General features: G+C 47.6%; 1 protein-coding gene across 1 annotated transcript in view; it reads left to right on the forward strand.

Moving 5' to 3' along the window:
- The first annotated feature begins 1,001 nt into the window (after positions 1–1,001).
- LOC141164149 (leukotriene C4 synthase-like) overlaps positions 1,002–21,157 on the forward strand; it is a 53,336-nt gene continuing 33,180 nt past the window's right edge. The window contains exons 1-2 of the mRNA XM_073649288.1: positions 1,002–1,145; positions 20,363–20,463. Coding sequence (XP_073505389.1) covers positions 1,132–1,145; positions 20,363–20,463 — 115 coding nt within the window. The 5' untranslated portion in view covers positions 1,002–1,131. The remainder of the gene's footprint in view (positions 1,146–20,362; positions 20,464–21,157) is intronic.

The raw sequence follows: 21,157 nt of genomic DNA on the forward strand, positions 1-21,157 counted from the left end.
GGAGCGGCGTACGCCACCTGTACTCTCCATTCTGGCCCAGCCAGAGGGACTCCTGCTGCAAGAGGGGTACTGGCCTCCGATATCTGACTTTGCCACTTCACGTCTCTGTCAGAGAAGCCCGGTAGGCTATAGTGCATCCCGTCGGGTGACGGGCGGAACGGAATTGCCGCCTTACCCTATATCTGTGCATAGTCCAGAGGGAGACCCAGCCTTTCCACGCACACGGACAGGAGAGGTTCAAAGGAGGCTGTTAGGAACACTCGGAGGGTCCTGATTGAAGTACCTGAATACCTCGGGTGCGCTGAGCCCTCATCCCTGGTGGCCGCAGTGATCCGTGAGGAGCAGGGAGAAGCCTTGCGGCTGAGCCTAAGAACTGTGAGTAAAAGCCCTGGAAGACTATCCCTATGGCCTCCGGACTCCTTATTTCACACTGCACCACACTGCGCCTAGGTCGCCGAGGACTACTCTCCCCATCCTCCTGTCCCATCTGCCCTGAGGCACAGCTCCGCCTGTGGGGAGTTATACCATGACAAGCTGCCATAACACCCGGCCTCAGAGGACTGCTAGCAGTGCTGGTGGCGTATCACCAGGCACCGCAGGTGGCGTAGTCATAATAACACCACTCGTTACACCAACACCGAATGCCCTTCATTTTTAATGTGACGGCCCTGGGCACGGAACGGGTCCAGGCCGCGACTACATCCCCTCAACAATAAAGTGAACTTTTTTTTTCCAAAATCGGCGCCACTCTTGTCCACAGTCTCAGCCACTTGATAACACTATTGTACTAACAGTTTTCTATAACATTTGCTTTTATTTCTCAGGAAATACCTGACGCATTCGGATCTACAGCACTGACGCATCTTTATTGTTACTGGTCTCAGTTGATACTGGCAATAATAAAAGTAAGAATAGAAGGTGTAAGTATTTCACAGGGCAGAGCGGCCATTCTATTTATATTTTCCCTCCTTCCTCTTATGAGCGGAGCGTTCTGCATCCAGACATCAGCGGAGGTCACACCTACTGCCATGTGTACAGAAGGTGACAGCTAAGGCAGGGGCTCCAAGCGATCCATCCTTCATAGTCTTATCACTGCACAAGACCTGGTAGGAACCGCGTGCCAGCGCGTCAATGGATCCTGGAAGGTAAAGAGTCACAAACCTATGTCAGTGTTTTCACATACAGATGGGGTTTTTTTCTGTGCCTTTTCATAGCGTTTTTTTTAGCCTTAATTTGTACTGCTGAATATTAGTCAAGTCTATAGTGAAGTACCAAAATAATTTTTTTTTTAGAGGGGTGGATCCGTAGCGTTTTTATTTTAAAATCTGCTAATCAGTTTCTGAGCTCTGCTACATCTAAAAACTCTGTGTCACAACTGCAGCACCCTGCAAACTAAGTGACACATTGCTGGAGTCAGGGTCTCATTCTCTGTATTATGCTGCTCGAAGATGAGAGATGATTCCATTTAAGAACCCCATACGTGTTAGATGAAATTCGGCTGAACACGATTCTCACGGGATCGGACGACCATCAGTTGGAGACTCCCATCTTACCTCAACAGATGATGTCTGGGGAGAGATGGATCGTGCAGTTGGAATTTTAGCTCCCAATCTTTTTATTTTCATAGCAGTCGACAGCGCATTTCTCCTCTCTCCCCATTGAAAACACATGCATTCTTAGCTGAGCATTCATGTGCATGGCAGAGATGGCAATCTACAGAAGGAAAGCTTGTGTGTGGCCAGTTCTAGCCCTTGGGCATGCAGAATAGTAGCTGGGGTTGTCAACCATATGTAGCTGTCAGGTCAGAGAGAAGGGAACAAATTGTTTCCACAATATCTGCACAGTTTAGGAGAAAGAGCAGGTAAGGACAGGAAATATATATTTGGACCAAGTAGATATCTGACCAATTTCTATCCAATCAGACTAAAATTCGTGTGTGCAAATGGCCCTTTTTTTCTTAGTAGAAATCCATCTCAATCTGACGTGGAGACAAGAATATCTGAAGGTGTAAATGGCTTAAGGTGGATTTAAGCCCCTACATCCCTATATGCTTTATGTTCAGCCTGCTGCTATCTCGCCTGACTCTCCCATACACAGGAACACTCACTCGGCTGAGCGCTCCTTTGTACTCTATGAGTGACCCAGACAAAATCTCTGCCGGCAGCTCATCTCCAGCTGAGATATGATATCACCGGGTTTGGAGACATTAGGGGAGCAGGGTAGTAAAGTGTTTTCCCGGTAATCTTGCAGTGTAAACGGGCTGCCTCTCACCTGACGAACAAGCAAAACAGTTTTTCGTTGGGTGAAATTATTTTTAAGCTGACTTAAAAATAAACATTTTCAGCAGCATATTTTCATGTGTCTGTCCAGTTAATCTGATTGGTCAGAAAAGTGTGTGTGTGAACGCAGCTTTAGCCAGTAGATAGAATAATAATTGAGATTTTTCAGTGGTCAGTGCCCTGTAATTAGCCATTTAAGCTATCAACAACTGAGGACTCTCAAGGCAAAATAAGTAGGGATGCCAGCATTGTGTCCACACCCATATTATCTCCAGACTCCGTAGTGATCAATTTTTAGGGGCTTTTATCAAAAAAAATGAACTTCTTTCTACTGTACTAATATGAAGAAGTTTTTTTTTTTTTTTTTTTTTTTTAAAGAGACATACTGTCACAGGCAGGTGTGACAGACAATCCCTCTGGATCTGGCTGTAGAAGGTTGCTGAGCTTGGCATTGCAGACGCCCTCTTGATCCTTTTATCTCTGTAGTATAGTTTTATCCTTCTTCCTTTAGGACCCAGCAGCGACCTCCACCTTCTGCTGCTGATTGACACACCCTTGCTGGGTAGTTAAATAGTCTCATCTTCTCCAGAGAGTCACCGGTGATAGTTCTATGTACCTCTGTGCAGGCTTGGAGCCCTAGCAGTCGGCTAGTTTCTTCTCTGGTGCCCTATGAGGACAGTTGGATTTATCTCTCTGGTGTCTGCTAAAGCTAAGTGTATCCCCTTTGTTTGTCTACCTTGTTTTCTTTAGTTTGTAGTGGGGCTTGACTAGTGCTCACCCTGTCCCCTCCCTATCTAGGGCCAAGCTCTAGGGACATTCAGGGCTTAGGTTCCTGCTCGGCGATAGGTGTGGAACCTATATAGGAATGATAGGGTAGGCAGGGTGATATTAGATCTGCTTAGGGGTCTCCACTCCCCCTTTCCCTAGTGTTTGGGCTTCCTCACGCTCTTCTCTTTGTGTTGCACTTAGTCTTTCCCTCACCTTGCGTGACACATACCGTATACACATGGAGTGTGTGTGTATCATACTTCAATCAAAATTTGGCAGATAATATGTAAGCACTATCTATAGAAATATTATTTGGATTCTGCTATGACTGTAGGCAAAGAAAAATGATTTGGACCGCACAACATTAATCTAATTTGGCGAAGCAAAAATGTATAAAACTGGACATGAGGTTCATAGTTAACATTGTGATCAGAAAGTATAAGCCCACTGCCACATCACAGCACACCTCTTAGTGGGTTCCTGACCTTTAAAGGTGTGGCGACCAGTGCCAAAGTGATACCACGTCAGCAGGGGGAGCGAGCCTGACGCCCCACAACCGCCATTCTGCCAGGCATAGCCCCCGCGGCTCCAGGTCGCACTACCTCACACGCTCAGCAATAATGGCTGCCATACAACACCAAATCTAATTGAAAGGGGTTAAAAAGCTCACCTTCCATATGGTCTCAGACAGAATGTGTATAGCATGGCAGTGGAGTGATCAGTGTGTGTTTGTAATGCAGGTGCCGGAATGCAACACACAGAGACACAAGGCGAGGACAGTTAGAGATGAATATAAACAGTTTATATATAGATATAACAGGTATTCTGAACAAGGGATTGGCAACAGGAGTAATGAACGTAATTTGAAATATTAATAAAATGCGAAGTCTCTCAAGGTAGTGTGGTGCACCCAATCATGGGAGTCACCACGTCAGTTTTTAACTCTGTATATGGCCCCAGCGGGGGTCACCGGTTATTCCCGCTAGGCCGAAAGTCTTTTCCGGACAAAGTCAATTAAACCATGTTTAGCTTCTTCCGCCCCAACCGTTCCCCTCCCAACCTGAGTACCTAAACCCAACTGGCCCCGGTACCATGAGTGAACAGTAGAAGTGACGGCCCTGTTCACGTATGCAGCTCCTCTGCTTTCACTGGCGTGACTTTCCTGGTTCAGCCGTCTCCCAACTCCTCTCTCCCTGGCCGTTGGAGGCAGTCTCTGAAGCCGTTGATAGGGGGGTCCAGACCTCGTCTGTCGGCGGGCGAAATCGGGTTCCGCGAACTCACTCAGCACCGCAAGCAGGTTCCAACTCTTCTCAATAGGCACAGCACTCGGAGCACATCTGTGAGGGATCCGGAGCTCATCCACCGGTGTCCAGCTGTAGCACCTCGCAGACCTCTGGCTTAGGCCTGCCACTCGGGGCTTCTCAGCACGTAGGGAGCACGTCTGCTTCTCTCTGCTGCTTGGCGCCAAAACCAGCTCAGACTTGGCGCACTGGCCTCTTATACCCAGGAACTCCTTCCTGGAAGTCACCTGACTGGGTCCAGCGTCTAAATCAGCTCCCCTTTCAACTTCCCTTGCACATCTTGGTTCCGCTTGACTGTGCCTGACCAGCAGATGGCAATCTCTCTCCATCTTTGAAGCATCCTGTAAGAATTCTCTTTAAGGCTCTCTTGCAACTACTACATGATGTTGCTGCAATAGTGTACTGCATATGACATCATTATTTGATAGTTACGGATATGGCAGCATTATTGGATATACACCATATGGCGGTATTAATAATTGTGTATTTTGTGACAACACATATATACTAAAGACTATGGCATCATCAGTTTGTATATCACTGAAAGATTCCAAGTGATTGTCTTCTGATTGTGTAGTACTTCCAGAGGTGCTAGGCAGGTGCATTAACACTATATCCTACATATGAATAATTCAGCAGTATGTCTATACTGTTCATGGCCATGTTCACACCATGCTTTCTTTTGTCACCATTTAAATTAAATTGAGGCAGTAACGCAATGTCATTGGAAAATCACGGAAAAGCTATACAGCAAAAAATTTCAAAAGACTTCTTAGCTTATCACTTATAGCATACAAAAATGTCTCAGAGAATGTCTCAAACTCCAATTTGCTGAGGTTCATTATAAAAAAGGTATGTCGGGGATAAGTAGAATATAATTGTCATTCATAGGAATCCAGGAGCCTACTTGTCTTTATTTTAACAGTAAGGGCTCATAGAGACATCCGCGCAAAACAGTTCGAGCACGGACTGGCCGCACGTCTCCGGACCCGAGAGTGACAGTTTCATAGAAATGTATGAAGCTATCATGCTTGGGTCAGGAGAGCCGCGGCCAGTCCGTGCATTGCAGTCTGCAGTCAGAACAAGATCCATGAACATCTGAATGAGCCCTAATAACTAACAAACAAAGCAGCACACTGCAACGCTAAGTATGCGAACATGAAATATATGAAATATGAATAGCATTACTGTTGTAGAAAGTAGTACCGCAGTAATGCTATTCAAATTTCATATATTTCATGTTCGCATACTTAGCGTTGCAGTGTGCTGCTTTGTTTGTTAGTTGTATATGGAGGTAGCTGCTCCTAGTAAGCACCTGTTCACACCTATTTCTTGTTTTGGAAGTGCCAGCCATTTTTTTCTGTTTCTATGAGCCCTATTAACTGTCAGCTTGAGAATCCTAAAAACATAAAGGTCCAACAGATGACTGTCAATAAGGCGGGATGGTAAGGGGGGGGGGGCTGAGGAAGCTGGTTATGGTCTGAATACATAGGTCACTTTTAGATCTGTGCATATGATGGTGCTGCAGTTTTCCGCATACATCTTTGTAAAACTGTTCTGTCAAGTTTCAGCGGATTGTAAGTGAACTGCTATCTTAGAGCAACAGTTTGTCAGTTGCACTGAGGTGGGCAGACTTGCATTCTAGTACAGTATTTCATGTTTGTGCAGAAAACAATGGAGGTAGATAAAGCTGCTTTGAAATGGTTAATATTGTAGAAGAGGAAATAGCTGCTTGGTTAATCTACTGTGGGGAGACACAGCTGCTTCTAAATGGTTAATCTTCAAAAGGAGGACATGGAGGAAATAGCTGCTTGGTTAATCTACTGTGGGGAGACACAGCTGCTTCTAAATGGTTAATCTTCAAAAGGAGGACATGGAGGAAATAGCTGCTTGGTTAATCTACTGTGGGGAGACACAGCTGCTTCTAAATGGTTAATCTTCAAAAGGAGGACATGGAGGAAATAGCTGTTTGGTTAATGTACAGTGGGGAGACACAGCTGCTTCTAAAGGGTTTAGCTCACAACAGACACAAGCTAAGGTTGTGTTTACACAGAGGGTTGTTTAGGTGTTAAAAATAGGGATTTTGTTTTCTTAAATTAGATTTTATGACTTTTTTGGCTATTGGCTATGTGCACATTTAATTTTTTTTTAAGCTAGACAAAAATGATACGTTTTCCAGTTGAAACTGGTTCAGGAAACGTTCTTTTTTTGGGGGAGTTTTTTGAGGCATTTTCATTTCCTGAGACAGTTTTGAGGTTTTTTTCAACATTTTTAGAGATGATGGAAAAAAAACCTCTGTGTGAACATACTCACCTTTGTAACTGTTTCGCCTAGCCTCCTTCCCCATAATACAAAGGATACATAATAAAATTACGGTACATTCATTTATAGATCACTCCATCCGGTAGGCTGGACAGCAGCTCCGATCTCCCCTCTGCTTACATAAAGTCTCCCCCCCCACAGTGGTATCTCCCAACCCAGAGCCAGGAAGTCTCACATAGAGTTCAATAAACTGAGATAGTGGAGAAGTGGACTTCAGCCTTTTTCTCTTAAAGTGACAGAGCTTTTATTACTCTTAGGCTACTATCAATATTTGGTCAGTATTTTTCCTCAGTATTTGTAAGCCAAAACCAGGTGAGGAACAATCAGAGAAAAGGTTTAATAGAAACAAGTCACCAATTCTGCATTTTTGACCCCCTCCTGGTTTTGGCTCCCCCTCCTGAGAAAAAATACTGACCGAATACTGACCAAATACTGATAGTGGAGTCATAGCCTCAATGATGAAATTGCAAAATCAAGAAGGAAAAATTATTGAATTATCAAAATATCAGGATCAACAGACATGTTAATAATGTACAAATGATTAAATAAAACGGAAACAAAATTTTTAAAACATCTCAATTTTTTTTTCTATATTGAGTATGAGTGCTACAAGCAGAAATTCCCTCACTTACACACCTTGGCTGCTATCAATGTGGTTATTAATATTAGCCTGAGGAATATTCTACCACGCTGACTGCACTTGGGCAAATCATCAAGATCCACTGCTGGCAGCTCCCTTTGCAACTGCCGAATAAATGACGTTCCAGACATGATCAATGGGAGATGAATCAGGAGATGCTGCAGGCCATTATAGCACGTTTAGGCCAAGCTGGCGGCTCACAGTGGCACAAGCAACATGTTCTACTCCCGGGATTATAGTGTGGGGTGGCATAATGTACGGTAGTCAGCCCCATGTAGTCTTCATTCCAGATACATTAATAGCTTGGCTTTACACTGATTTGGATCAGTGGTACAAACATTTCTCCACAGTGTTCCAGAAGCAGTTTTTCCACATAACTAATAATGTACACAATGTACATTCAGAGCGGCAGAACATTCCTCAGACAACCATTAATAACCACATTGATAGCAGCCAAGGTGTGTAGGTGCGGAGATTACTACAAATGGCACTCATCCTCGATACTGAATAAATCGAGAGGTTTTGAAAATTTTGTTTCCATTTTTTTTTTATTTTTAATATATAATTTTTATTAACTTTTTCAAAAAGAACCAAAACATACCAGATTAAGGTGATAATCAGATACCTGTTTGCAAACAGGGTATAAAGAGATAGTTCTTACATACTTGATTGGTAAAGCAAAACAATATAAGAACTTAATAACAATGTAACTTACATCAGTTTAATTAACATGCGATCCAGTTGATACTCTGATTTATTGAAGCCATCTTGTTAGATTAGACCACCTATGTTAGTATTATAGACCTTCACCAAATGATCCCTCCATTCCACTCTCTCACCCTCCTCCCCCTCAATCCAGACGTAATGGACTGATCCTATCCCCAAGATCTTCCAAAATGTACCACGCTGTGGAAGTGAAGGGGTCCACCATTTTCCTTTTTTCATTTAATGAGCAGCAATTTACAATATACTGTTTCCATTTCGGAAGAAATTTGCCAGCTTGCGTTTCCTTATTGCTAAGGGCGTCTTGTTGCTCTATTCCCATAAAATGTTTCACTTGAGCCGTTAACTCTTCAATGGGGGGGGTGTTGGGGTCTAGCCAATATTTAAGTAATTGTTTTTTTTCCAGGATAAGTAGGGTGTGGAGCAATTTCGGAGGGTTTCCCCTCTTCCCCTCAGGGTTCTCTGTGTTGTTCCAATAAGGTAACAAGGCTAGATAAGGGGAAAGAGTGTAACCCGGACCCCATATGGTGTCCATCATAGCTGATACTTGTCCCCAATATGAAGCTGAAGCCGGGCATGAGGTCGGAGAGTGGAAGGTGGCATTTAGGGCAAGCTGTCAGCCTGTTTGACAGTGGGTCTTTTTTAGGTATGTTAAATGCATAGATGGCGCCATGTATGATTTTATATTGCGTTTCTCTCCATGCTTCGTTTATAATGTGATTTCTTAGTAAATCTTTCCATTTTTTACCATTTGTATGTCATTAACAAGTCTTGCGATCCTGTGATTTCCATAATTCCACAACTTTTCTATCCTTCTTGGTGTTACAATTTCAATGTTGAGGAGTTTATCCAGTCGTGGCCAAATGTTTTGAGACCAACATAAATTCTGGTTTACAGACAGTTTGCTGCTTTAGCGTTTTTAGATCTTTTAATCAAGTTTTTCTGGTTACTGAACTACAATTCGAAGAATTTCAGAGGTTTTTAACATTTTATTGACAAATACATCAAATTTATAAAAAGATTCAATATTTATAGTGTTGACCTCTATTTTTCAAGACTTCTGCAATTCGCCCTCAGCTTCTGGGACTAAATTCTGATTGATGACCCATTCTTGTCTAATCAGTGCTCGGAGTTTATCACAATTTCTCTGTTTTTGTTTGGCCACCCGCTTTTTGAGTATTGACTACAGATTCTCAGTGGGATTGAGATCTGGGGAGTTTCCTGGCCATGGACCCGAAATGTCAATGTTTTGTTCTCCGAGCCCCCTAGTTATTGCCTTGTGACATGGTCTCCATTATCCCAGGGTCGTTGGGAGGATGTGTAGATGCCATTCTTTATTCATGGCATTGTTCTTATACAAAATTATGAGTGAGCCCACTCCCACTCCCCTGGATGAAAACCCCCCACACACAAATGGTCTCTGCTTCCCCAGCAGACTGACACTTTCGCTGGTCACTCACACACTCGACTACTGAACATCCAGCAGACAGACACCCCCTCAGGAGACTGCCTCTCAATGAAGCTACTTCCGGCTTCTTAGAGAAACTCTGCAGGTGCATCTAGTCAAGACCCTGCAGAGTTGGGACTTAACCCTCCCTTCCCAGCTATGCTACTGTATAATATATATATTATACATATACACACAGTGTTGTGTAACTGTTTTATACAGGTGTGGTAAAAAAAAAAAATGTTGAGGCGTGAGACTGCTTTCCAAAATAGCCGTGTTAATAGTTTATTATTTTTTTTCAATAAGAAAACTTCAAATGAATGAATAAAAGAGAAATTAAATCAAAATTTGATGCAACCACCAAATACGCAAATAAACAAGAGCTCCACCTGGACGGTCCAATGAATCTGTGGAGCCAACCTTACAGCAGCGGAGGGGTTGGGGATTTAAAGCGGTATCTTTGGTTTGGGAAGGTCGGGAGGGGGTTGTGGAGGGTTGAGCAGCCGGAATTCATGCAGTTATATAGAAGTTAAAAAATGATAATCTAGTCCAGCGCTCAATCTCCAAATTTTTCAAGAACAAAAAAGAGCTTTATTAAGTTGACGCGCCCCTGGGCCTGTGTCGCGCTGCGTTGCGCACGCGGGAGCTTACCCGGAACCGGATCTGTTGAGGGTTGTAGTCTCGTGGCGGTGACCCGGTCCGTGCCCAGGGAGTCAAACTGAGCGGCGATGTATCAGCGGTAGATGTTGGACGACTACGCCACCCGTTGAGTACAGCTAAGGAGCTGCTGCTGCAGGGCAGACCGCTGAGGCCGGTGGTAGGATTGTGCAGCGTGATAGTATAACCCCCAACGGGAGGGGTATGGCCTCAGGGCAGCCGACGTGGATGATGGGGGTAGCAGGAACCACTCGGAGACGGTACGGTGTAGTTCAGGGTCTTTACTGGTGACAAAGATAGACCCTCCCGGAGTACTGGCTAGCGATTGGGGCCTGGTCAGTCCTTGAGCAGATGGGATCTCCCCTGGCCAGGCGGAGTTGTAGGCCTCCCAAACTAACTGTACTCTTCTGGCTACCTTGCTAGAGGCGGGTATAAGTAGCCCACGTCCCTCAGTGTACCGTGTGGTGCTCACCCGTATGGCCAGTGACTCGGGGCCTTCGGGTTTCTTGGCCAGAGGACCTGGAATCCCCTGCCTGACGGATTCTGCTGCTGGGTAGGAGTTAGTCCCCACAGCCTCGGACTCCGGGTCCGGTAAGAAATCTTCTCAGTCAGGGCGAGCTCTGCAGCTGCCAGCCCCTGACTCCTTGTAACACTGCTCCCACAGAGCTCCTGATGTTCTGTTCCTATATTTGCTTCTTTTCTCTGTCTCTACTTCTTCTCTACTCACTAACCCTGCCTCAGCCCTAGGTTTATATAGGGGAAGTTCTTCCCCTCCCAGGACTGGGCAGGAGGTGTGGCATGCATAGGATTCCTGACCAAGAGACCTCCCACCTGCTCTCAGACATAATATCTCTATCACTGTGGCAACCAGACCCCTGGGGTGTCACATTCCCCCCTAGTGAAATTTAGTACTCCGGGACTAAACATATTTTAGAAAAACATAACAAGATATAACAATAACAATACAATAAAGAAACACATAAAGGTGGTCACGGCATGTCCGTAACCGGGTGCAGTCTTTGAAGAAAGCAAGGTGTCCATTTCACCAAAACAGGGAGACGTAACCAGGTAGGGGTCTGTCCTGCCCCGAGTCCTTAACAGTCTTTAGTCCGTCCTGGGTTACGCTCCAACTATGTACACAGGATTCCCGGTAAATCCACCAAAGACTCCTATAAACAACTAGAAACACATAATTATACACAAGCAACAAGAAAAACAGGTAACCACAAATAAAACAATTTATACACTTCAAATCCTCCAACGTGCGGGTAACTGGCCTCTAGTGGCCCTAGTGGACCTACGGAGCTGACTGTCTGGCCCTGAACTACAGGGTGTAGGAGCTGTCAAGGGTAAATTGGGCAGCTGTCTACGGGCCCTTTGGCTCACTAGGGATATGGCAGGCTCACTGCAAGCAGAGGGTTGATCCTCCTGATCTGCTGGTGTGGGGTCTTCTGCCTCCTGGACCGGCTGTTCTTCCAGCTCTACCTGTTGCTCCGTAGGTGCTTGGGATGCTGGTTGGAGGAAGGTGAGTACGGGTACCACAACTGCACCATTGACTTGAGTCCAAGACCGAGGGAAGTCTCCGAGCACAGTACTAACCATATCTTCCCTTTCCTCTACGGGTCGATGGTCTTCTTGTTCCTCTTCAGGGTTCCGTAGCTGTTCAGGACACTTCTTCAGGTGATCCCGGGATACAATGGCTGTGGTCTCCCCTCCGTCTTTACTGATGGTACAGACCTTCGGGTTCTCGTGGCTTGAGGGCAGTACGGTGTACGGGTCCTTCTCCCACTGGTCGTCCAACTTGTGGAGCCGTCTTTTCCTCTTCAAGACCTGCTCTCCGGGCACCAGGGGAACAGCGGGAGCATACTGGTTGTAAGTTTTCTCTTGTCTCTCCCTAGCCTGACAGAGACTTCGCTCCACGCTCTCCTGTACTTTCCGGTACTGCTGCTGCCTGTCCCAGTCTGCTTCTGGTGAAGTGTCCTCGGGTGTCAGGACTCCCATTTCCAGGTCAACAGGTAACTTACCAGGTCTCGCCCTCATTAGGTAAGCCGGGGTACAGTTGGTGGAACCTACCGGGATGTGGTTGTATAGGTCCACCAGATCGGGCAGCTTCTCAGGCCACAGACTGCGTTCTTCCAGGGGCAACGTTTTCAGAAGATCCATTACCACCTGGTTCATTTTCTCACAAAGTCCATTAGTTTGCGGATGATAGGGTGTCGTCCTTATCTTCCGGCAGCCATACAGATTGCAGAATTCCTGGAAGACCTCCGCTTCAAAGGCAGGTCCCTGGTCCGTCAGCACTTGGTCCGGGTACCCGTGTGGACGGCAGAAGTGCTGCTGGAAGGCTCTAGCTGCTGTTTGAGCCGTTAAGTCCTTGACGGGGACGACAACCAAGAACCGGGAGTAATGATCCACGATGGTTAACGCGTAGACGTAGCCACTTCTGCTTGGGGTCAGTTTTACATGATCCAAGGCTACCAGTTCCAACGGCTGCCGGGTGACGATGGACTGCAGGGGAGTCTTCTGGCTGGCACGGTCCTTCCTCCTCAGGTTGCACGGGCCACAGTCTCTGCACCACCTCTCGATGGTTCCCCTCATGCCTACCCAATGGAACCGCCCGCGCAGCAGGAACTCCAGCTTCTTCCATCCGAAATGCCCAGCTCCATCGTGGTATGCCTCCATCACCATGGCTGCGTCTCGTCGTGGCACCACTACTTGCCAGATTAGTTCATGCGTCCGGGAGTTAACCATCCTGCGGCACAACTTCCCCTTGTAAAGGAACAGTCTACTCTTTTCTGCCCACAGTTGCTTGGCTTCCTCCGGAGCGTCTGGGTCAAGGCGAGCCTCTGGCCGAGTCAGCATCTCCTTCACCAGCCGGACGGCAGGGTCACTGTCTTGCGTTTCCGCCCAGTTGTAGTGAGGTAAGGGGTTAAGCGTAGCGCCTTGCTTACTCCTTACCCGATGGGAATACTGGATAGTCCCATGACGGTGAAACGCGGGGAGTTCGACTTCTTCCAGTCCCTCTGGATCTTCTCCTACGTCCGGTAGGTTTGGCATCCTGGACAGGGCGTCCGCGTTGGTATTGGAGCGTCCTGCCCGGTATTTGATGGTGAACTCGTAGTTGGACAGGCGGGCCATCCATCTCTGCTCTAGGGCACCGAGTCTTGCCGTGTCCAGGTGTGTCAACGGGTTGTTATCCGTGTACACGACGAACCGGGAAGAAGCGAGGTAGTGCTTAAAGCGTTCGGTGACTGCCCACACCACTGCCAGGAACTCTAGCTTAAATGAGCTGTAATTCTCAGGGTTTCTTTCGGTGGGTCGCAGTTTTCGGCTGGCGTAAGCGATTACTCGCTCTTTCCCCTGCTGGATCTGGGACAGCACGGCTCCTAGCCCGATGTTACTTGCGTCGGTGTAGAGGATAAAGGGCTGGCTGTAATCCGGGTATGCCAGGATTTCATCCCCCGTGAGGGCCATCTTCAGCTGGCGGAAGGACTCTTCTTCCAACTTCTCCCATCTGAAGGGCGGCTTCTGGTTCTTGGCCTTCCGGGACTGGCCTATCAGGAGGTCCTGCATAGGAGCTGCCTTTTTGGTGAAACCGGGGATGAACCTGCGGTAGTAGCCTACCAACCCGAGGAACTGCCGCACTTCCTTTACACTGGAGGGACTTGGCCATTCCTTAATTGCGGTGATCTTATCAGGGTCGGGAGCCACTCCGTCAGCGCTCACCACGTGTCCCAGGTACTGCACCTTTGGTTTCAGGAGGTGACACTTGGAGGGTTTCACCTTTAGGCCGTAGCTTGCCAGAGCTTCGAACACTTCCGCCAGGTGTTTCAGGTGGTCCTCATAAGTCTTAGAATATACGATGACATCGTCCAGGTACAACAGGACCGTCTCGAAGTTTCTGTGGCCCAGACAGCACTCCATTAATCGTTGGAAGGTTCCTGGTGCGTTGCAGAGTCCGAACGGCATACAGGTAAACTCGCTAAGTCCCATCGGGGTGGTGAATGCGGTCTTCTCCCGGTCCGCCTCTGCTACAGGAACCTGCCAGTACCCACTAGTGAGATCCAAGGTAGAGAAGAAGTTAGCAGATCTTAAAGCAGCCAAAGACTCCTCTATCCTTGGTAAGGGGTACGCATCCTTGTGTGTGATACGGTTGATTTTCCGGTAATCTACACACATCCTCATGGTGTTGTCTTTCTTTTTGACTAAGACTAGTGGAGCTGCCCAGGGGCTACAGCTATCCCTGATCACCCCAGCCTCCTTCATGTCTCTAAGCATCCCCTTGGCGTGTTGGTAGTGTGCAGGGAGTACGGGTCGATACCTCTCTTTTATGGGAGGATGGTCTCCCGTGGGGATGTGGTGTTCTACCCCCTTGACTCGCCCGAAGTCTAACGGGTGTTTACTAAACACTCTCTCGTACTCTTGAACCACCCGATAGACTCCCTGTTTCTGGTGTGAGGGAGTGGAGTCAGTACCCAAATGTAGTTGCTGACACCAGTCCTCCATTGTTTTCTTAGAGCCGTTACCTTCCTCCGGGTGAGATGGAGGCAAGGGTTCCACAGATTGTATAGCATTTTGGTTAATGGTATATAATTTGGCTAGCGTGGCATACCGGGGCAGGTACACTTCCCTCTTCCCGATATTGATTATGCGAACGGGCACCCTCCCATGGCGTACATTAACCACCCCCCGTGCTGTCAAGATGGTGGGCCTACTGTCTGAGTAAACTGGTTCTACCATTGCCTGGTAATCTCTACCTCTCAGACCAATAGCTGCCCGGCACCAAATCATCATTTCACTTTTTGGGGGCATGGCAATAGGGAAAGGGTCACACATTCTCACGCTACCAAACTCACCGCCGAAGAGTTCCACCTGTTGCCGTCGCATCAGTGCCCGGATCTCTTTTTGGAGCACTCGCTGCTCGCCGGAGCTGGCGTTCTTGGCAACCTGCTGTAAAAGGAAAATCACCTCTGCAAGACAATTTTCAATTACATTAGTTCCTAGAGTTATCTTTGGGTGACTCTCGTGTTTGTCAATGTCTACAATGATCAGTCCCTGTGCTGCCAGTTCAACTCTACCAATTTTAATAGTCACCTCTTTAAATCCGATCTGTGGCACGGGCTGACCATTGCTGGCGATGATACTCAAGTCGTCGTCAGGGTAGCGGGTAATATCCGAGTCATTCCAGTACTGCTTGAAGAGCACGTACGGGATGGTGGTGACCTGTGACCCGGTGTCCAGTAGGGCACTCATAGGAATGCCATCCAGTACCACAGGCAAGACTGGACGTCCTCCCACATATTTGTCGCGCCAGTTCGATGGGCCTGATGATCTTTTTCCTAGGGGTTGGCCCTCTACCCTAGGTTGTGCCAGTTTAAAGGACAGTACCTTGCCATATGTCCGGGTTGATTGCAGCGGCGGCAGATGGGTCGTCCGTCCTCGTTGTATCGGTCGCTGGGTCTCCCTCTGGCCGGTGGGGTCCTCCTTGGTCGACGCCACGGGATGTCCTCCGGTCCGGATGCCAGCTGGATCTTCCCTGGAGTGGAAACCTGTAAAGACTGCACAGTTCGGGTTAGCGCAGCAACGCTTTTAGCTAGCTCTTGGACCTGATGGTGCAGGTCTGGAGCCGGGTCATTGTTCAAAGCCTGCGCATCAGCTCCCACAGGCCCTGCCGACAAGGGTGCCGCCTCCTGGTGGTAAGTGGTAGTGGGGCGTCTGTGGGTCACAACGCCACCTGGTGCCGGTTCTCGGAGCACCCGGATGGCTCTGTCCTTGAACTGTGCAAATCCCAGATGAGGGTCCTGTAAGGCCATTGCCCGCAACTGGGTTCGGTGGGCATTGCAATATAAACCCTCTATAAATTGTTCAGTCAACAGCCTGTCCTCGTCTCCCACGCCGTCAGGGTCGGTCTGCTTAATGGCTCTCAGGGCCTCTTGTAGGTTCAGGGCATAGTCCCTTATACTCTCGTGTGCTCGCTGCTTGCACCCGTAGAATCTAAGCTTGATCTCGGCTGAGGTGCGGGTATCAAAGGTGTCCCTCAGCCGGGTTAGTATCCCTGCGACAGTCCCCCCCCCAGGTGGCCAGGACTTTACCTCCCTTCGGGCTGCCCCAGTTAATTGGGCCACCAGGATGCTCACTTTTTGCTCTTCTGTGAGGGGGTACACCTGGAAGAGGCTATCCAGCTTTTCTCTAAAGTCATGCAGGGTATGTGACTCCCCTGAGTACTGGGGTAGCCAGGCCGCTCCCGGGATATAGGGCATGGTGAAAGGCATGACTGCAGCAGCGGTGGCGCTGGCGGGGGTTGAGGCAGTGAAGCTCTCCTCCGTATCCGACATCCTCCTCCCCCCTAGTGGACCGTGGCCTACCTTGCGATGATCCTCTTCCGTAGGCCGCGGCTCCGCAGTAGATCGTCAGGGTTGAGGACCTTCCGTCGCGCTCCTGTGACGTTGGCGTCTGCTGGGCTCCTTCCAGGACCTTACGCGACGTCCGGACGTGAGGCGGGGCTTCAGTTCTCGCGCGCTTTCGGAGTCCACGCCCCTCTTCTTCCCGCGCGACGTCTTCAAGATGGCGTCCAACGGCGGGAAAACTCCACGGAAGGCGGGAAGAAGGCTGAAAATGGCGCCGGATGGCGGGAATCTTCACCGATGGCGGGAAGAAGACTGAAGATGGCGCCGGATGGCGGGAATCTTCACCACAGGTAAGTTTGAACAGTCTTTTTCAGGCACGCAGTACCCGGTGGTTGCGGGCACGAAATCCTGCCGACTACGCCAAAAGTTGACGCGCCCCTGGGCCTGTGTCGCTCTGCGTTGCGCACGCGGGAGCTTACCCGGAACCGGATCTGTTGAGGGTTGCAGTCTCGTGGCGGTGACCCGGTCCGTGCCCAGGGAGTCAAACTGAGCGGCGATGTATCAGCGGTAGATGTTGGACGACTACGCCACCCGTTGAGTACAGCTAAGGAGCTGCTGCTGCAGGGCAGACCGCTGAGGCCGGTGGTAGGATTGTGCAGCGTGATAGTATAACCCCCAACGGGAGGGGTATGGCCTCAGGGCAGCCGACGTGGATGATGGGGGTAGCAGGAACCACTCGGAGACGGTACGGTGTAGTTCAGGGTCTTTACTGGTGACAAAGATAGACCCTCCCGGAGTACTGGCTAGCGATTGGGGCCTGGTCAGTCCTTGAGCAGATGGGATCTCCCCTGGCCAGGCGGAGTTGTAGGCCTCCCAAACTAACTGTACTCTTCTGGCTACCTTGCTAGAGGCGGGTATAAGTAGCCCACGTCCCTCAGTGTACCGTGTGGTGCTCACCCGTATGGCCGGTGACTCGGGGCCTTCGGGTTTCTTGGCCAGAGGACCTGGAATCCCCTGCCTGACGGATTCTGCTGCTGGGTAGGAGTTAGTCCCCACAGCCTCGGACTCCGGGTCCGGTAAGAAATCTTCTCAGTCAGGGCGAGCTCTGCAGCTGCCAGCCCCTGACTCCTTGTAACACTGCTTCCACAGAGCTCCTGATGTTCTGTTCCTATATTTGCTTCTTTTCTCTGTCTCTACTTCTTCTCTACTCACTAACCCTGCCTCAGCCCTAGGTTTATATAGGGGAAGTTCTTCCCCTCCCAGGACTGGGCAGGAGGTGTGGCATGCATAGGATTCCTGACCAAGAGACCTCCCACCTGCTCTCAGACATAATATCTCTATCACTGTGGCAACCAGACCCCTGGGGTGTCACAGATCCATTAAAAAGATGCGAAAAATACACAAGTCTAAAAACAGGACATCTCGCGAAAAAACCTACACTTTTCCAACCTAGATATACAGTGGTGGCCAAAAGTATTGGCACTCCTGCAATTCTGTCAGATAATACTCAGTTTCTTCCGGAGAATGATTGCAATCACAAATTCTTTGGTATAATTATCCTCATTTAATTTGTCTTCAATGAAAAAAACACAAAAGAGAATGAAGCAAAAATCAAATCATTTCACACAAAACTCCAAAAATGGGCCAGACAAAAGTATTGGCACCCTCAGCCTAATACTTGGTTGCACAACCTTTAGCCAAAATAACTGCGAACAACCGCTTCCGGTAACCATCAATGAGTTTCTTACAATGCTCTGCTGGAATTGTAGACCATTCTTCTTTGGCAAACTGCTCCAGGTCCCTGATATTTGAAGGGTGCCTTCTCCAAACTGCCATTTTGAGATGTCTTCACAGGTGTTCTATGGGATTCAGGTCTGGACTCATTGCTGGCCACCTTAGAAGTCTCCAGTGCTTTCTCTCAAACCATTTTATAGTGCTTTTGGAAGTGTGTTTTGGGTCATTGTCCTGCTGGAAGACCCATGACCTCTGAGGGAGACCCAGCTTTCTCACACTGGGCCCTACATTGTGCTGCAAAATTTGTTGGTAGTCTTCAGACTTCATAATGCCATGCACACGGTCAAGCAGTCCAGTGCCAGAGGCAGCAAAGCAACCCCAAAACATCAGGGAACCTCCGCCATGTTTGACTGTAGGGACCGTGTTCTTTTCTTTGAATGCCTCTTTTTTTTTTCCTGTACACTCTATGTTGATGCTTTTTGCCAAAAAGCTCTACTTTTGTCTCGTCTGACCAGAGAACATTCTTCCAAAACGTTTTAGGCTTTCTCAGGTAAGTTTTGGCAAACTCCAGCCTGGTTTTTTTATGTCTCGGGGTAAGAAGTGGGGTCTTCCTGGGTATCCTACCATACAGTCCCTTTTCATTCAGACGCCGACGAATAGTACGGGTTGACACTGTTGTACCCTCGGACTGCAGGGCAGCTTGAACTTGTTTGGATGTTAGTCGAGGTTCTTTATCCACCATCCGCACAATCTTGCGTTGAAATCTCTCGTCAATTTTTCTTTTCCGTCCACATCTAGGGAGGTTAGCCACAGTGCCATGGGCTTTAAACTTCTTGATGACACTGCGTACGGAAGACACAGGAACATTCAGGTCTTTGGAGATGGACTTGTAGCCTTGAGATTGCTCATGCTTCCTCACAATTTGGTTTCTCAAGTCCTCAGACAGTTCTTTGGTCTTCTTTCTTTTCTCCATGCTCAATGTGGTACACACAAGGACACAGGACAGAAGTTGAGTCAACTTTAATCCATGTTAACTGGCTGCAAGTGTGATTTAGTTATTGCCAACACCTGTTAGGTGCCACAGGTAAGTTACAGGTGCTGTTAATTACACCAATTAGAGAAGCATCACATGATTTTTCAAACAGTGCCAATACTTTTGACCTCCCCCTTTTTTAGGTTTGGTGTGGAATTGTATCCAATTTGGCTTTAGGACAATTCTTTTTGTGTTTTTTCATTGAAGACAAATTAAATGAAGATAATAATACCAAAGAATTTGTGATTGCAATCATTTTCAGGAAGAAACTGAGTATTATCTGACAGAATTGCAGGGGTGCCAATACTTTTGGCCACCACTGTATGTACGGTTCTTAGTCATGGCATAAAATGTTAGTCTTGTGAAGTGTTCAATTATCATTGCACTTGGGATTCAGAGTCCGTGCACATCTTGCGAGTTTACAGTTTTTTTCATCATGTGAACTTAACATGTCTTTTTTGTGAATAGATATAAATTCCTGTCTAAATGAGTGCTAAGTAATTTTATTTGCAGGAAGATGTGTAATTCTATTGTGATTATTTCTGGGGTAAGTGGTGAGTCCCTTGTCAGCTGCCATTACTTCTTGCAGCCATGTGTTCTGTTCGTCATTGAGATCTTGAGCTGCGGTATGTGGATTTTTATGTAGGATGAATCATACCCGTCTTATTTCCAATCAGAGGGCTCCTGTGCCCTTGATTAGCCTGTAGCTCTTTGTTGTGATTCATTTCTGCCTAGATTAATCCCATTATCTAACAATCCACCAGTTATTGTAAGTCATGAAATTCATTATAGGAATCCTGACATAAGACAGACACCACTCAGCTGCCCCACTGCCTGGGCAAAGCTGCTTGCAAGATGGCAGTGGCCCCCATTACTCACTGGACAGTTGCACATCTGCTCCGTCCTCCCGTACCTCCGGGGACATAATAAAAGCATATATACTTCCCAGAATAGAGGAAGTGGCATTTCGGCTAATCCATGTAAAGCAGCGAGCCTCCATCTACCAATATTTGTATCATAATCAAGAGTTTTGCATATATAGAAATTTCCCGCTATAATATCCTGGTGGGTTTAGTTTAATGACTATGAACCTTTATTATTTTTCTTCCAGAACCTGCAAGTCTGAAACTAATCTGTGCATTGAACCCTCCAACATGCAAGACCAGGTGGCTCAACTTGCCTTTGTCACCATAGCCGCAGTGCTGGAACAAGGTAATCCTATGTCTCCTCCAGTCAAGGTTGCCCGTGTCATTTCCATGCTGCTTCACTGTACAGTACGGGCCGACAAGTAGCAGCTCGTGTGACTGCGCTCACTCAGTCCTATCTAGGTCATTTGTAATATGCCCTATGGCTAGCAAATTATATATAGGAAAATATACTGTAATTTATAGTAATATTAGTTGACAACCAATGTGACGTCTTATAATTTAAAATTGGGGTATATTAATCATGGAAATAAATATCCTATCTGCTGCAGAACCTCCTTTTAACATGAAAGACAAAGCATTATGCTGCTTAAATACACTGTTGTAGTTTCTGAATTCCTCGTTTTCTGAAGATGCAAATAGTCTTTCCAGAGAAGAAGAGGATATGAACTCTAGTGCCATCTATAAGCAGCCGAATAGTCAATTTAAGACAGACCTGTGGCAAAGTACAGCGATTTGGCTGTTACGGAGCAGCCCATGGACCAGGACAGCCAAAGGGCTAGATACAGTGGCATCCCACACCACGCCGCTGCCCCCTGTCCGGTGTCTGACTTTCACTGGTATCTGAATCCTCAGGATACAGATACCGATGAACACGACTGCCACCAGGAATTTCAGGGCCCCATACTGGCAACATTTTCGGGCCCCCTTGAGACTCCACCCAGGCTCCACCCCAGCTCCGCCTCCACCCCTCGAACCTT

Source organism: Phyllobates terribilis, unplaced genomic scaffold, assembly GCF_046119375.1.
Source record: "Phyllobates terribilis strain yellow unplaced genomic scaffold, ASM4611937v1 Scaffold_10__3_contigs__length_209671492, whole genome shotgun sequence".
NCBI classification, from domain to species: Eukaryota; Metazoa; Chordata; class Amphibia; order Anura; family Dendrobatidae; genus Phyllobates; species Phyllobates terribilis.